The sequence below is a fragment of the Mauremys mutica genome, chromosome 7, assembly GCF_020497125.1.
Source record: "Mauremys mutica isolate MM-2020 ecotype Southern chromosome 7, ASM2049712v1, whole genome shotgun sequence".
Taxonomy (NCBI): Eukaryota; Metazoa; Chordata; order Testudines; family Geoemydidae; genus Mauremys; species Mauremys mutica.
In genome coordinates, this window is record NC_059078.1 from 57,941,071 (window position 1) to 57,957,548 (window position 16,478).

At 50.8% G+C, this 16,478-nt stretch overlaps 1 protein-coding gene across 3 annotated transcripts in view; it reads left to right on the forward strand.

The window, feature by feature from the left end:
• Positions 1 to 16,478, forward strand: part of PAX2 (paired box 2) — a 102,168-nt gene that overhangs the window by 55,750 nt on the left and 29,940 nt on the right. For all 3 annotated transcript variants that reach the window (XM_045022840.1, XM_045022839.1, XM_045022841.1), the window contains exons 6-7: positions 10,471 to 10,646; positions 12,390 to 12,516. In XM_045022840.1, coding sequence (XP_044878775.1) covers positions 10,471 to 10,646; positions 12,390 to 12,516 — 303 coding nt within the window. The remainder of the gene's footprint in view (positions 1 to 10,470; positions 10,647 to 12,389; positions 12,517 to 16,478) is intronic.

The window sequence follows — 16,478 nt, forward strand, 5'->3', positions numbered from 1 at the left end:
TGAAAGAAGAGCAGGAGCGCTTTGCTTGTCTGGGGATGGTATCTGACCCTCCAGCTGCGTTTCACTTGATCCCAGGGGGAGGCGGGGAGATCTCACTTAGCGATTAGCCCACTATGAGTGGAGTAGAGGGGGGAAGGTGACTGGAGACGGGAGAGAGAGAAGGCGCTTTGGCTGAATTGTGCCACAGGCACTTGCGTTCAAGAAAACGCAGTTTATGAAGTTATAATTCACCTCTCAGGGAACACTGGATCCCCTCCAAACGCGAGCATTGCTGCCAAACGGCTCCTGGAACAGACGCACCTGCTGGCTGGGTCAGCCTGCCAAGGCTGGGGCGAGGTTATGATCCCGTGCATCGAGGACGTCTCCAGTAGGACCCCGGGGATGAACTACCTGCCTGTCTAATCTGCCTATAACTCTTTAACCCTCGTTCTCATCTCTAGGAAAGCCCCTTGGCACTGTTCTGGCAGCTTCAAGTGGGTCCCTATGTAATTTGTGCCCACTTTAAGGTTGCCATAGTGGTGTAAAGGGAGGGGCCTTAGTGTCAAGGAGAATAAAGGCCTCAGTAATTGCCGATGTCCACCTTCTTATTGGTCTCTCTCGCTCTCCCTTCATGTATCTCGCTCCCGAGATGTGTTGAGTGCCGAGCTCCATGGGCTGTAGGAGTTGGTTCTCCCCCTTCCCCCAAGCCAGGAGAGTGCAGGGGGTGTTTTTTGGTTCAGGGAGGCAGCCCAGGCCAGGCTGAGGAGCTTCCCTTCTCCTCCCCCCTGCTCCCGTGCTGTTTGTCAGCAGCTCACAGGTGTCGTACAGCTGCTGAGGCAGAGAATTTCCATGGGCGCAGCTGGTGGGCTGAGCAAGGGGGTCTGCATGTCTCCCTAGGACAGGCTCCTAATGAAGTGTCTTCAGGAGGCTCTTAATTAAACTTTAACGTGACACCAATTGCACATGAAACGCGCGCCAGGCTCCGGAGGGCCTGCTACCCTCCTGGAGACGCTTCTCCACAGTCAATGGCATCGCAGAAGGTGGCGCAACATTTCCATAGCTGGGCTCCCAGACGGGTGAAGGCTTTTGTGGCTGCCCAGAACACTGGGCTGGGGGAGAAAGGCAGGAAGTTCTAGAGAGACAAGCACAGAGTTTGACCCTGCATCCAGATCTGAACTTTCCCATATTTTGGAAGGATTTCATTAAGTCCCATCTGCTTTCACCTCTATGACATTGGGTACATCTTAGCCTCCCAGTGGGAGAAATAAATATCCTGTAGGGCCTTAAAGGTCTTTCGGGTTCTTTTCTGCCCTGCTCCGTTGTGTATCTGGAAGTGTTTTGCTAATGATGAGCAGGCCTCATGTTGCTTTAAGGGACTGTTTTTCATCACTTTCGTTTTACATTGATATGGCACCTTTTCATTCAGGAGGATCCCAAAGCGCTTTCCCAGCGAGTTCCAGGGAACTAGGGTACAGTGACACTCTGTTTATATGGTACTGAAGTAGAGTGCACATCCCAGCTAGTTGCAGTGTATTATAGCATTGCATGCATACAGTATTTCAGTGCGTTGCACTTTTCAGTGACCTTTCTGTAACAGTTCAGTTGCTTAGTGAGAGGGGGAAAAAACAGGCTGTTTTGGAAAGTTTCACTGTATAGGAACCACTTTAGTCCTCACTGAAATGCAGCTAAGTCTGGGGTGGAGCACAGCTGTTACTGAACAGTGCAGAGCAATGACACAGCAGTTTAGGAAGGAGACGGCCGTGTCCAATTGAAACTGCATGGGGGATTTAGCTAGGCAGTGTGTAATCACGCAGGTTGGAATTTGTCAGGCCAGCCAGGTTAATGTCTGCACTCTTGCAAAAAGTGCCATGGGAATTTTAATGACTCAGAGTGATCAGAGCCCTTGTTTTATGGCACATCAAAAAGATGGCAGCCTCTAACAACACCCCCTCCGGGGCACTGGTTCACTGCTGACTCAGAAGAGTGTCCAATAAAATGATTCACTGGCACCTGGCTCAGGACTGGAGTGTGCGTTTGCCCCTGCTGGTGTGTACATGGGGAAAGGGGAGAATGATGGGGATGGGGCACAAGGACAGGGCTGTGTGGGGTCTGAGGGGCCCCAGGATAGGATCCTGTAGGGGGAATGGGGTCTGGGGTCTGGGATGGAGTGAGAGCAGAACGGAACAGACAGGGGAGAGGAAGTAAGGAGTATTTTATTGGGAGGAGAGGATGGGTGAGACCAATAAAATCTGGGGAGTGCATAGAGCTGCCTGGGGCTTGAGTCAGGTCAATTGAGCTCAGGCAGCCAACAGCTAAATCGGGCGCCAGTGCCCTGACCGGGAACCCAAGCTCTCAAGAAGCAGGGAGCCAGGGCTGCACGGGTACCACCGTCCCCTCCTCATCTTTATTGGTTCCGGTAATGGTGTTGATTTGCATGTCAGGCAAAGCGCTGCTTGGAAAAAAAAAATCCCTCTGAGCGTGGCGGTGTCAGCGCTCGCTGTTGTTCGACAGTGTAAAATTAAATTAATAAAGCCCCCAACACAGGAAAACATAACAGGAAATTAATGGCCTTTACTGTCGGTCTGATGCAGTCATTTGCAACCCTGCTTTCCGCACCAAAGGCTTCATAAATGCAAGCAGTTTCTCTAAACAAGCATAGTTAGGGCTGCATGCAATGTATTTTTTTGCCTTGCTTGTGTCCTTTTGAGCTAACAAAAGCCACCATTTTTTATAAACTCACCAAGGGGATCCTCAGCAGGTCCAGCACCACGACACACAGGCTCAAGATCTGAAGGGAGAGAGCCGTACCCCATGACAAAGCCAAGTAGGTCTTCTGACCTGGGAGACGGAGCTGCAGTAGCCCTGTTTGCTCTGCATTAGCTAGGCAGCAGCACTCTCCCTGCTGGCTCCATGCTGGAGGAAATGTGTGCACCAGCTGGGGAGAGGATGGGAAGGCCAGATCCTCAGCTGGCATAAATCATCATCGCTCCATTGAAATGAATGGAGCTACTCTGACTTACACCAGTCGGGGATCTGGCCCATTGTGTAGTAGCATTGCTGCTGCTCCATTGACATAAAGAAGGCAAATACGCACACCGAGGACAGCTGCATTTCTAGCTTCTAAAGGGTCAAACCCAACACAGTCAGCAAGAGTTACTGGACGCACATTCTGTTTTCAGTTACACTGGTATAAACCCAGAGTGACTCCACTGAGGTAAGTGGAGTCATTGGAGGTTTACTACAGCGGAATTGAGAGCAGAATTTGCCCAGTCGGCTCCAATACAGCCCAGAGAGCCGTCATGCTGCACTGGATACACAGAGGCCAGCCACAGTACACCCTACACCAGGGGTAGGCAACCTATGTCACGTGTGCCGAAGGCGGCACGCATGCTGCTTTTCAATGGCACTCACACTGCCTGGGTCCTGGCCACCAGTCCGGGGGGCTCTGCATTTTAATTTAATTTTAAATGAAGCTTCTTAAACATTTTAAAAACCTTACTTACTTTACATACAACAATAGTTTAGTTACATATTATAGACTTCTAGAAAGAGACCTTCTAAAAATGTTAAAATGTATTACTGGCAAGCGAAACAAATTAGAGTGAATAGATGAAGACTCGGCACACCACTTCTGAAAGGTTGCCAACCCCTGGCCTAGACTGAAATAGCACAGCCACAACCACCACCACTACACACCAGCATGTACATGCTCATTCAAACACAGCCATGGAGCATGGTTATACATGTTGCACATGTGCATATGGCAGCTGTGTGCATGCTGACACAAAAGTGCCTTTACTCATGCACACTACAGCTGTATTCAGTACAGATGAGCATGCTCACTCACAGCCTCGGGTATACAACCAGACACCGAGACCGTGTTCAATATCTGTGGTGTCCCACAAACCCTGTGCTGAATTTGAATTTGTACATTTGCAAACTGTATTGAATGCATATTATTTGTGCATGCACACACCCACTTCATTAAATGCACATTCACATACTCCATAGTAATCCAATGCACATTTGCACACAGACCTTAATACATATGCATTTACACAGCTAAACATGACATTAACTACATGCTATTTGTATGCACAGACTTCATCCAATGCACATTTGCATACTCACACAATATTAAATGCACCTTAGCCTGCACAATTAAGAGTAAGCTTGCACCTCCTGTATTAAATGCCCAATGCACATACCACATTATCCATTCTGTATCCAGGCACATATGTGTATATGCAGTCTTCCTCACTCATAGATTCATAATCCTACCTATACATTGATGCCAGAACACACAACCTTGCTGCCCTCCGCCTGTCCAGATACACAGTAAATGTGCTCAGTTTGAATGCTGATTGGTGATAGAGAGCCCTAGTTACAAACTGACATAGATTTGTTGATGTGGGGTTTGCATAAAGAGGTTCAGACACATAGGTTTACCCAATGCATGTGGACATGGGGGTTTGAACACATATTTGGTTCTTGAAGGCTAATATCCTACCAAGCTGCTATCCCCGCCCCCCCAACTATCCCTGCTACACCCCCCACTACCTCAATATCCTTAACGCACCCCTTCTCCACCTCATTACCCTCCCCACCTTCCTGGCACCCTTCATACCTTGCTCCCATCCCAGTGAGCTCCTTCCCAGCTGAATCCCTGCCCTTCCCTTCCACCCTGTCTGCTCCAGTATCCTCAGTCAAAGCCCCATGTGTTCTGGCAGCCCTGCTTGATATGGAATTGACTCACCCAGAGATGGTGGTACCCTAAATGTAGGGCAGAGCCCTCTGGGGGGAGCTGCAACCCCAATATTTCAGCCTCCCCTGCTGGGTGGGCCCAGAGAGCTGCAGACAAGATCAGATTGGTGCTGTTGCTTTCTGCTCCCGCCACGGGTAAAGGCCTCCTCAGGCATCACAAAGGCTTAGTATTGATATAAGCATCAGGGGCCAAACTAAGGTGCCTGGAAATGCAGGAGCTGTCAGACTGTATCAGGCCACAGGCCCACCTCCTCCAATACCCAGTCAGTGGCCAGCACCAGATGCCTCAGAGGGAGGTGGAAGAACCCTGCAGTGGGCAGAGGTGGAGTGAGATGCCCTGCTGTGTTTCCTCCTGGCCTCCTATATCAAAGACTGGACTGAACCCTGAAGTAGGAGGCTTAATCTCCCTTCCAGAGCTGGGGGAGAGCTGCCCTAGGGCTTTGGAGCAAAGCTCTTTGGGTCCCTGCTGAATGCAGTGAGAGCAAGGGGGTGTGCAGGGCTGGCTGCCGTGAATGACAAGCGCTGCGTATTGATCGCGTTCTGAACTCGGCCCAGCCGATGGAAGGTAATTAATGACTCCATTTGCCTCAGTACTGAGGAGAACAATTGAGTTTGAAACTGCAACAACTGGCAGTGCTGTGAAAGCCCCCTCAGGGGATGTCCAGGAAAGATACCTGACAGGCCCTGGCTGCACTGGGACCCAGCAACACATCAGAGGGGGAAAAAGAGAAGGGGAGAAGGAGGAAGAGAGAGAGCAGTGTTGCTGTAAGGGGACAGGTGTGCGTGGTTAGAACAGAGCCGAGGCAGCGGTCAGACAGAGGGTCAGGGTAGGGTGACCAGACAGCAAGTGTGAAAAATTGGGACGGGGTGGAGGGAAATAAGACAAAGTCCCAAATATCGGGACTGTCCCTATAAAATTAGGACATCTGGTCATCCTAGGCCAAGGTAGCACTGGGACAGACAGATCAGAGGGGACCACCCCCGGTCTGACAAAGCTGGGGAAGAGGGACAGCATTTCTGCCGCAGTTTCGCTTACCCAGATGCATTCCCCTCTGCACTTCTGATGAGTGTTGCTGTGTCACCAGGCAGGTGTCCGCAGGTCAGACTCATCCATTTTTGTTATGAGTGTGCTAGGCACTATACAAACACACAGTGAGAGAGTCCCTGCTCCAAAGAGAGCACGGTGTGAGTGTTATGTCATTTGTATGGATGTTCTCATGGGAGACATAAGTGTTTCTGTGTCACTTGTAGGGCTGTTTCTAGGATACATGGGGTGTCCCTGTGTCACCTGTAACATGGAAACACATTGAACTGTAGGGCTGTTTCTGTGACATCCTGGGATGTCCTTGTGTCACCTGTCAGCATGTTTCCATGTTACCTGGACGGCTGTTTTTATGACACCCATGGGGGTGTTTCTGTGTCACTTGGCAGTGTGTTTCCATGTTACCTGTTGGGGTATTTCTGTCACACACACAGGGGTGTTGATGTGTCTCCTGTCAGGCAGTTATGCCAGTTGTGCAATTGTTTTCGGGTTCTCCTGGCAGCCAGTTGGGAGCAGATGTGGTTCCCATTATGTGTGTAGGATTGGTTCTGATTGTACTTACACCATTCACACTCTGTTGTAAGAAAGCTTGTGACTGAGGTCCATGGTCCAGCCCTCAAGCTGTTTGTGCAGGCCTTCCCAATCCAACATGGGTGCCCTGTGTCACTAGGCTGGTGGGGTCCCTGGGCCAGGCACAAATGGGGGGGTTCTTTTGCCAATCCCAAAAGCATTGCCATGTTACCTGACTGGGCACTCTCTTGCCTGTCACCTGTCCAATAATCCTGCCTGCAGCCTCACTTCATCATAATAACACCCTGCTCTGTCATTCCTCCCTTTCTACCAAACCTAACAGTGGTCCCTCCCCAGCTGAACCCTGTCTCCTCTCAGAATCTCCCTGCTTCCCCTGAGCCTTCCCCATGACTCTCGTCCTCCTCCAGAAGCTCTCTCACCCCATGAGCTCTTCTCCTTGCCCTTCCTCCTTCTAAACAGCCCCAGGCTCTTTCTCCAGCATCCTCTATTCCTGAGCTACCCCCTTGAACCCCCCCTTACGTCTCACTCTCTACAGTCCCCCCTTGCCCATCACGATACTCATTCTCCACAGTATGTCCTCCCCTTTCCCACCCTGTACTCTTTCCCCTGAATCTTCCCTTCACTCTGACCCAGTGTCCCCTGTCATCCCCCATCCCTTCTCTATAGTGTCCCTCTCCTGTGTTTCTCTCCCACCCATGGTGCTGTCAACCCTGGGGATTTTATAACAATTATCATGACATTTGGTGTTTTCCCTAAGGCCTCAGCTCCTGGAGTCATGTGATTAGGTGAGAATCTCAGCTCTTTTTTTCTAAAAACAGAAGTAAGTTTCTAGCCCTTGTGGTTGCAGTTGAAAAGGAAACCCAACAGGGTCCGACGGCAGCAGGCAAACACAAAGAATTATAGGACTCCCTTTATGGTCACATGATTTTTGAGACCGTCTCATGATCTTTTGGCGCCAAACTCATAATGGTGGAACTCTGTGAGCTGGCGACACTCCATCTGGAAACCACCAAATCTTTGACCTTCCCTGTTCATAAACCACCTCTCAGGGCATTGTAGGGAACTCAAAGCACTGCACTGTAGGGGCTCTGCTTCCTTGTGGGTATAATAACAACACTTACCTCCTGGCAGTGGCAGATCTCAAAGCACATGGCAGGTTTTTTAATGTATTTATCCTGTGAAGCAGGGAGCAGGTATGATCCCCATTTTACAGATGGGAACTGAGACAAAGCGAGGCTTGATAACTTACCCCAGGTCACACAGAGCAGGGAAATAAACCTGGTTCTCCCAAGCCCTAGGCTACAAAACCATCCTTCTTACCCCTAGGGAGAGTTTAGGAGATGACCCTAGGCCAGACCAGCCTTCGCTCCTCCCTCCTGCACTGTGTTCCTCATCTCTCATACATTTAAAGGCTAGCGGGGGGCCATTCTGATTGGCTACTCTGACCTCCTGTTTAGCCCAGGCCAGAGATCCTCATCCAGCGATTGTTGCACCAAACCCATAACTCCTCTTTGAGCTAGTTCATTCCCTGTGTCTCTTTCTCTTTATAACTTTCCTTATGTCCCTGGCATAAATCCCTTTTCCCATCTAGTCCCTCCTCCTCTCTCTTGCTTTGGCTCTTCCCTCCCTCCCTCCTTTCTCCCATTCTCATCCTTTGCCCCGTCTCTTGGGGACTGTGCAGGCCCTGTCTTATCACCAGGTCTTGCGTTTACCAACAAAAATAATAAATAAATAAATAAAAAGGTCAGTGAGCAGAATAACCCCTAAAAACAGTACTATCAGTGGGACATGATTGATCAATTGAATTCCATAGCGGCTGAAAAATGTGGGATTAAGTAGTGTATTATACGCACAATGAGTTGAGGCATGATGTTCATTTCAAGTTCATTTCGCCAGCCCTCTGCCACCAGATCAGGCAATCAATAGAGGCAGCAGATATCATATATCACCTCTCTCCGTGCTGGGGAGAGAGCACCATAATCTCTCGCAAATTTAGAGTGACAGATTTGTCAAGATCTGAAGGGCCCCTGAATAAATGAAGGAAAAGAGACTCCTGCAGCAACTTAAGAAAGCTCCTACACATACAAGCCTGGCCAGTGCCTGTGCACATACACACAGAGATGTTGGAGATACACAAGCGCAGAGCTATAACAGACACACAAATGTACACACATAAATTGCAAATGCACGTGCTCGCAAATGCACATGAACAGCCAAGCAGAGACACAGAGAGGGTGAAATCTGGCCCCACAGAAGTCAGTGGGAGCTTTGCCACCTAGCTACGCCATGGATATTCAGACACACTGGCATGCAAACACACAAATAACTGAAATAATAGGTACACGTAGAGATGCAAGCCCTCATAGGCCTAGAATCACACATTCGTACCAGTACACGCAGCACCCACAAGTAGGTGGAGAGACACACACAGTGACATATGAGGTACTGTGCACACACTCACACAGACATGCCCACTGACTCAGACACACCCAAAGAGATACACACCCTTCTCTCCAGAGAGACAGGCTGAGGCACACACATACATCAACACACACATGCTCCTCTTTCTCAGCGTGGACCCAGATTTTCCAAAGAGCACCGCACTGGCTTTCCTTGGGCTCTGAGCTGGCAGCCTGCATTTTCAAAAGAGCCTAACTGCCGTTTCAGCACCTCGAGAGATGATTTTCAAGCCACTGAAAGCCACTGAGACTTGTGCTCCTTAATGCCTGAGGTACTTTTGAACATCACCCCCTGACATAACAGCCAGTTCTCCCAAAGCTTGCTGCACCTAGCTCTTCAACAGTCAAGCCCTGCACACTGAAATCCTTGCTTTGCCTGGATAAAGACTTCAGGACTTCGCCCCATGGAATAAGACCAGAGAGAGGGGGAAAGGGCTTAGTGCCAGGAAATGCTGCCCCCCTCCCAGGCCGAGGAGGGAGAGTGAGAAGGGGAAGGCTGCCAGCTGGGACAAATCAATATGTAATATTTTCTATGGTCGTGCAAGTGGCACTGTACTAGGTTACTGTATATAATGTACTATTGATTATATCATATCGTATAATCACCTATAAAGGGATACATCTTACAGCCAGGAGGGAGCAGGCTGGGCTATTCCTCTGGGCCACTGCAGTCTGGTCTCAGGTTGGGGTAGGAACTATGCCGGGGAGGCAATTGCTCCAGGGCAGGAGGGTGAGACGAGTGACAGCAGAGCTCTGGGGGGTGAGGTGCCCATGGGGGCACTGTCTCTGCCACAGGCAGACCACCATGACATGCAGCAAGCGGAGGGCAAAGTGGGTACTTGCACCCTGCACCACGGCCTAAGGAATGAGTGTCGCTTGGGAGCCTCACAGTTTGGGTGACTCAGAGACAGCCTGACATCTGGGGAGGTGGCACAGTCCCTGGAATGGGGGTGTAACAGAGAGGCTGCCCGGGACTGGTTAACGAACAGAGCTGAATGCTAATGGGGGGAAGGGGAGGTGAAAGAGGGAGATCCTGACCTCGGGCGAGACAGGGCTTAGAACGCGGACAGACTCCGCTCGGGCAGGAAGGGGGGTTAGAACGTGGATGGACTCGCATCAGGCGGGAATGGGGGTTAGAACGCAGACAGACTCATTTTGGATGGAACAGGCTGTTATAACACACACACATCTGCCACCGATTTGATGCCACACCACAGCACTCCCTTATTTCAGGTGTTTTTGGTGTGCTGTGATTTGGCTACATGTCCCCATCCCTCAGGCCCATCGCTTTGGAATGAGCTGCATCTCTGGTGGTCCCCTAGCAATGCTAATCTCTGCGCTTTGCTCCCATTTTACGCTCCGCAATGGAGATTTGGCGATTTTTAACACTGGAAATCAGTGGAACTGAAACTCATCTCCGAGCCAAGTGCCATTCTCCATGGCCTCAAGTGTGCTGGGTGGGAGCACTGTAATGTTCCCCATGGAAGCCAGGGGTGAGGGCAGGGCACAGGGGCTCACCCTCAAGACCTCTCAGCCTTCCCTCCCCACAGGCACAGCTCCCTTGGAGTAGGGGGTGCTCCTTTCCTGGCCCCTTTGGGGCTTGCACTGCATCACTTGCTGATCTGAGCCAGCAAACACCTCTCCTCAGGGACTGGGTGGGGCTAACTCCCTGTTCTCTCTGTCTGTGTCCCACAGATGTGTCTGAGGGCTCGGTTCCCAATGGAGACTCCCAGAGCAGCGTGGACAGTTTGCGGAAGCACCTTCGTGCCGACACTTTCACCCAGCAACAGCTGGAAGCTTTAGATCGAGTCTTTGAACGTCCTTCTTACCCTGATGTCTTTCAAACATCAGAGCACATCAAATCTGAGCAGGTGGGGGCCTTGCCCGACAACATGGGCACAAATGGGTGCTAATCAGGCACGTGGGGGACATGGCAGGGAGTGAGCTCCTTCACTCTCCCATGCACCCTCGACACCCACACCAGCTGCAGGCACGCCTGTCTTGGCACTTATGTATATATACACATACCCCCGTACTGCTTCATGGACACACGCATCCCTCTCTGCATGGACACACATGTACAGCCCTCTCTGGATGGGCACGCACATGAACCCCTCTGAATATCTACATGCACACGTCATTGTAAGGAAACGTGCAACTTCAGATTCTATCAGTAGCCAGGGAGCTACGAACTTGTTACAAATCCCATGGGCTTCTCTCTCACGGCCCAGCTCCTCTCTGTGCTTCAGCAGCGCCTGCCCCACACTCCGCCTTTTATCCCGAAAGCTGTTTGTCTTAATAAAATGAAAATCAAAAGTCTTTTTAAACCGCCCCAAGCCATAAACCAACAAAGGAAGGGAAGGAGAAGCTGGCTGTAGACTCCCTTCATCCCCGAGTCCCTGGCTTTATTACAATGAATAACCTTTATTTACTTTCATTAGACTATTAAACACCGACACAGTCATTTTTCCCCCTGAAACTCTGAGCAGGGCCCATAAAGCAAATCCAAAGCCTAATTGAGTTCATTTTAATTTCTCTCCGATCACAGCGAATTACTCTGGTGATAAATCAGGGGGCAGGCTCACCCCCACTAGAAGGCCTAATTTGCAGCTAATTACAAAACTGATTTCTACAGGAAGATCAATACAAGAAGGAATTGGAAATGACTAGGCAATCGTGGCTGGACGGGGACAGAAGGGGGCAGGGAGGGGGCAACTTGCAGGCAACGTATGGGGGGGGTAGGTGGGTTGGGGAAGCGGATTGAAAAAACAGAGCAGAAAGAGCAGAAAATCAGTTTTAATTTAATGTAATATTAATCAGAGCAACTTTTCCTGTGTTTTTGTAGTCCCTCTGGTTTCTGTGGCTCCGCGTCTGGTCTGGAGGCTGCCACAATAAAAAGGCAATTACCAGAGCCTTTCGGACAGGACTCCCTTTCAGATTCAGTGGCTCTCCCCCTCCCACCCTTCTGTTAGCCATGTGGCTCTCCCCCTCCCCAATTTCATACCCTGATGCACAAAGTGACAGTGGTGGGGGATGAGGCGTCTTTGTTTCTCAAGAGCCAGGAAAGAGGTGGGGGGAATCTCCGAGCAAACTGAGCTCAGATACAATGGCCACCGGCCTACACAGGCCCTGTCTGCAGCAGAAATGCCCCAGCATCCCTGTCATTTCCACTGCAACCTCTGCCCCAACCATGGGGACATATGTGTTAGCCACGCCCTCAACTCTCCTTTGCCAGAGAGGCTGCCACATCCCTTCTTGATCCCCCTTGAGCTTCTACCCACAAACTTTCCTCCTCACCCACAGGCCTGGAAGCTTGGTCACACCAGAGGGAATGGGCCAAATTCTGTGCTCGGCCACAGCAGAGTAACTCCCATTGTTGGTCCCTCTCTGTTGCTGTTGCCCAGATGGGGAAGGAGCCACTGCTTACAGCAGAAGTGAGGGTCTCGTCCACAGCTCCCTGCCCCCTGTCACCTTTTTCCTTTATCTGCTCCGTTTCCTCCTCCTCTCCCATCTGTGCAGGGTTTGGCATTGCTCCTCTTCCTTCCTCCATCTGTATGCCGTTCCCTTCCTCTCGGCGCATCAATAGCGAGCTGTCTCTCTCCTCTCTTCCCCAGGGTAATGAGTACTCCCTCCCAGCTCTGACCCCTGGTCTTGATGAAGTCAAGTCAAGTCTATCTGCCTCTGCTAACCCAGACCTGGGGACCAACGTGTCAGGACCCCAGACGTACCCTGTGGTGACCGGTAAGCTGCCTGCCCAAATGGCACTCCTAAGCCTTTCGTTTATTCCCTAGTCATCACCATTAGCTTCTGCTTTTTCTCCTGATGCAAGATGCAGCTCTGTGGCTAACACCAGAATAGAAAGAGAGAGCAAGGGAGCCTGAGGAATATAAGAGGTAAAGACAAGGTTAAAATTCACAGCACTGGCATCCAGGGGTACATACAGGTGTGCCCAGGTGTGACTCAGGGACAGGTCTGCCCAGCTGTTCATTGGGATAGGATAGGCAGACAGAGAAGAGAACCTGTGTTGCTGTGTCCTAGATTTCTCCTTCATGTTTGGAACAACAGACTCATTGCTCACACCTGGACTTCTCGGGGAGAACTAGCTGTTTAGGTTTGTATTTGGCCCTCATGTTTGGAAGGGATACTTGCAAGCCAGGACTCTCCTTTGCAAGCTAGGGCTGCTAAACTATCCTGGCTAAGCTCCCCCTCCCCTCAGCACATGTGCCTCCTACAGCATCTGTCAAAATAGCTCAGCTCCCAGCTTCCCCTCTCCCTCATAGTAGGCACATTAAAATCAGGTGTTTGTGGGAAGCCAGAGGGAGGAAATGAAACCAAATGTGAGACAGCTGGGGGAACAGAGCACAAAGGAGCAACGGACAATTCTGAGCCAGCAGGCTCTTTCGTTGTTGCATCCACATGCCATGGATGGCTCAGAAGGTGCTAGTGCTGGGGGAGGCACCCTTGTGCCGGAGTTAGACTGTCTTGATCTGTAGCAATGTAAGATGAGGAACGGCTAAGGGGTGGCTTGATTAGTCTGTAAGTATCTACGTGGGGAACAACTACTCAGTAAAGGGCTCTTCAGTCTAGCAGAGAGAGATCTAACACCATCCAATGGCTGGAAGATAAAGCTAGACAAACTCAGGCTAGCTATAAGGCGTAAATGTTTGTTAGTGAGGGTAACTAATCATAGGAATGATATACCAAGAGGCATGTTGGATTTCCCATCACTGGCCATTTTTAAGTCACAATGGGATGTTTTTCTAACAGATCTGCTCTAGGTATTATTTTGGGGACAGTTCTTTGGTCTGTGCTATACAGGAGAATCCCAATGGCCCAGGTATCTATGAATAGCACAAGCCAGGGACACAGGTCCTAACTCCGGTAGGTGAAGCATTTGAGGCTCCAAAGAAAGGGGCAGCTCCCCAGGAGACAGGAAGACTGAGAATGGTGGAAGATGTGGAGGTATCCCATGACTGAGTGAGGAATAGGGGAGGTACAGGGAGATGCAATGACCTTAAGCACAATGGCACTAAGGACTGGTGGTAATGATGAAGGAAGCAAGGTGGAGCTGAGCCACATTCCTCACTAGGGAAGCAGCTGGCTGGGATCTCAGGCTGGGCCCAGACACTCTTGCTGATCCTTCAGAGGAGATGCACGAGTGAGACATGGGACATAGCCTGTCTGTGAGGGCCAGGGCACTGCTCTCCAGCCTTGAGAGGTAGCTGAGCCAGTGGGTGGATGGCTCTAGTACCCAAAATCTCCAAGGTTGCATTTGCCTAGGTAATTTGTTTGGGGAGTAGTCCCCTGAAATGAAAACTGCTCTGTGGCCAGTCAGGGGACAGTTCCGGGGGGACCATGTGCCCTCACTCATCTTCTGAAGGAGACTCCCACATTTCCTTGCAGCAGCCTTGCCTAGTAGCCCACAGGGTCAGTGTGGCTGAGTTGGGTACAGCTCCTAGGCAGCTGGCGTGGCTGGCTCCAGCATCACTCAGCTTCCCCCAGAGTAGTCACTGACCACAGGGGTTTTGCACGATGCCATGTTAGGATTTGGAGACCTCTGACTGCCAGGTGGGATCCAGGAGCGTAGGTGAGTCACCCACAGATACATGGGCTATTTGGCCAGAGGCCCGCAAAAGGTTACTGGGCACTGGGGCAAGGTCAGGGGCTCGGTTTGAGGGAGCCAAGCGATGTGAGTCCTGAGACTTCCTGGGGGATAGGTTTTGGTTTGGCTGATATCAGAGCCTGACCTGAGGTATGTACGAGGCTGACCCAGCCCAGCACTACAGAGGTACTTAGACAGCTGGAATTTGTGAAACAATTGTGCCTCTCCTCCTTCCTACTCAGATATATATGCCTGGAGATGCGCCTCCGGGCACAGCCCAGCTGTGGGGGCCGGACACACCTCTAACAGAGGGTGCTTTCCTGACAAATAGCACAGGATCTGGGGGACCTGACCTTGCTTACCTATGGGGCAGTGCCAGAGGAATAGGGCCCCCTTATCTCTCTCACAAAAGGCATCTCTCTGACTCGGGGGCAGGATCAGACACAGCACATCCCCTCGTCTTCCTTCTACTGGCCTGTGATGAGGGAGGGGAGCAAAGATTCATGGCTGTTAAGGTCAGAAGGGACCATCAGATGATCTAGTCTGACCTCCTGCACAGCACAGGCCAGAGAACGTCATTCAATGTGGGACTCGAGCAGAATCCCAGTAGGTCTGAGACTCTGCACACGTTTTGGATCTGACTCTCAGGAATGGGATGGAGGAGAGGGGGCTGCAAAAGAGGCCCTGAACTGCTGCAGAAACTGAGCTCAGTGCCTCCCCCATCCATCCACCCACCCTGCACCATGGAACACTCCCAGCTCAGCTTGGGAACATCCCCGCCTGATCCATCTGGATCTGAGAGTGAGAAAAAGTTCATTTCAGGCCCAGCTTGACATTCCCAGGTGGCAACTTAGCACTAACATCTCAATCTGTATGCGACATTTCAATCAGGCACAGAGTAACAAAAGCAGAACCATTAACATTGGGAGCTGTTTGCCAGCGGTAATGACGGGGAAACTCAGAAACTGGAAATGAAAAGAGGATAAAACCCAACCCAAGAGGCGTGGGGAGGGGTGAAGAACAAGGGGTGGAGGATTATTCCTCTGCACTTAGGCCGGGATCCAACGTTTGGATTAATGGCGCTATTACCCGAGAAAGGGCTGCAGATAATGCTCATTCTTAAAATGTTTTTGCTGGCAATTAAACGGCTGCAGTTATTGATCTTCATTGATTTGATGTCCTCCCTGATTTGCATAAGCCATTAAAGATGAATGGTTCACAATGTGTTTGTTATGGGGACAGGCAGAGTTTTTTGGAGGGGCTGTCAAAGTGAGGAACGGTGAATCACTTCCTGATCATCCATTGGCCAGGAGCTATGTGGGGGCAGGACCATGAGGGGTACTCTGTGGTAAAGCAGGTTCCCCCCTCCAGCAAAGGGACACTGAATGTGCCTGCCTGAAGTTCAGGGCTTTGGCTGCTCAGGGTGCTTGGAGGAGGCAGTGTGGCATAGTGGATGCAGCACTGGACTGGGACTTAGGAGAACTGGGTTCTGTTCCTGCCTGTTTCTCACTTGGACTGAAATTCTGGCCCCTATGGGGTTTTGCCATTGACTTCAGTGGAGCCAGAATTTCACTCTTGGTGTGTAACATTGGGCAAGTCATGTGACCTTCCAGTGTCTCAGTTTCCCAGTTGCATGGGGATGACCATCACGACTGAGCGCTAGGATGAGGGCCAAGTCTTATGAGGCTGGGAGGTGAGATAAAGGGGCTTTGGGGTCACCCATACCTTTTGTTCTGTACAGTTGGGGGTCTCTGTGACTCCCAGCAGTGCGCCATCTCAGCTTGTGGAAAGGGCAACGCCTCTGAACACTGGACATGCTACAATCTGAGACTGTAGAGTGCTGCCTATTGTCCAAGCTCTGGCCAGTTTAGGAGGGGGCTGGATCGGGGGAGAGGCTCTCCAGGGGCTCCAGCCAGCTCGAGCCAGAAGGAAGGGCTCTCTCTGAAGTCTCCAGAAAGAATAACATGGTGGTTGGCTTTCCTTTGGCAGCGGTTGATGGTGTCTTTTCTGTCTGTGAAATCTGATTGGGAGGTGTGAAAGTTAAATATTGCAGCCCATAACCCCAGAGGGATTGCAGAGCATGGCTTGTGTTCCTCTGGTG